This window comes from Onychostruthus taczanowskii, unplaced genomic scaffold (assembly GCF_017590055.1).
Source record: "Onychostruthus taczanowskii isolate IOZ18803 unplaced genomic scaffold, ASM1759005v1 scaffold188, whole genome shotgun sequence".
Taxonomy (NCBI): domain Eukaryota; kingdom Metazoa; phylum Chordata; class Aves; order Passeriformes; family Passeridae; genus Onychostruthus; species Onychostruthus taczanowskii.
In genome coordinates, this window is record NW_024499106.1 from 562,385 (window position 1) to 562,792 (window position 408).

General features: G+C 70.1%; 1 protein-coding gene across 1 annotated transcript in view; it reads right to left on the reverse strand.

The window, feature by feature from the left end:
• The window catches only part of OS9 (OS9 endoplasmic reticulum lectin), a 7,386-nt gene that overhangs the window by 4,535 nt on the left and 2,443 nt on the right, over positions 1-408 (reverse strand). The window contains exon 3 of the mRNA XM_041401241.1: positions 287-366. Coding sequence (XP_041257175.1) covers positions 287-366 — 80 coding nt within the window. The remainder of the gene's footprint in view (positions 1-286; positions 367-408) is intronic.

The window sequence follows — 408 nt, forward strand, 5'->3', positions numbered from 1 at the left end:
CGGTGCCCCCCAATCCTGACACCCCCCTGCCCCCCTGGCACTCCTCGTGCCCCCCTGGCTGGAGTGGACAGTGCCAGTCCCAGTGCCAGCCTGGGACAGAGGACAGTGCCATCCCAAGGATGGAGGGGACAAGGACAGGCTGGAGGAGACAGTGCCCCCCTGAGCAACCTGGCACTCCCCATGCCCCCCGGGCACTCCCCGTGCCCACTTTGAGCAGGCAGGGTGCTGTGTCCCCCAGGCACCCCCTGTGCTCCCGTGGCACCCCTCTTGTCCCCCTGTGCCCCACCTTGAGCAGGCAGGGCACAGTGCCCCCTGGCACCTCCATGCCCTCTGGCACACCGGTGCCCACCTTGAGCAGGCAGGGTGCTGTGCCCCCCAGTACCCCCCTGTGCCCCCTGGCACCCCCCA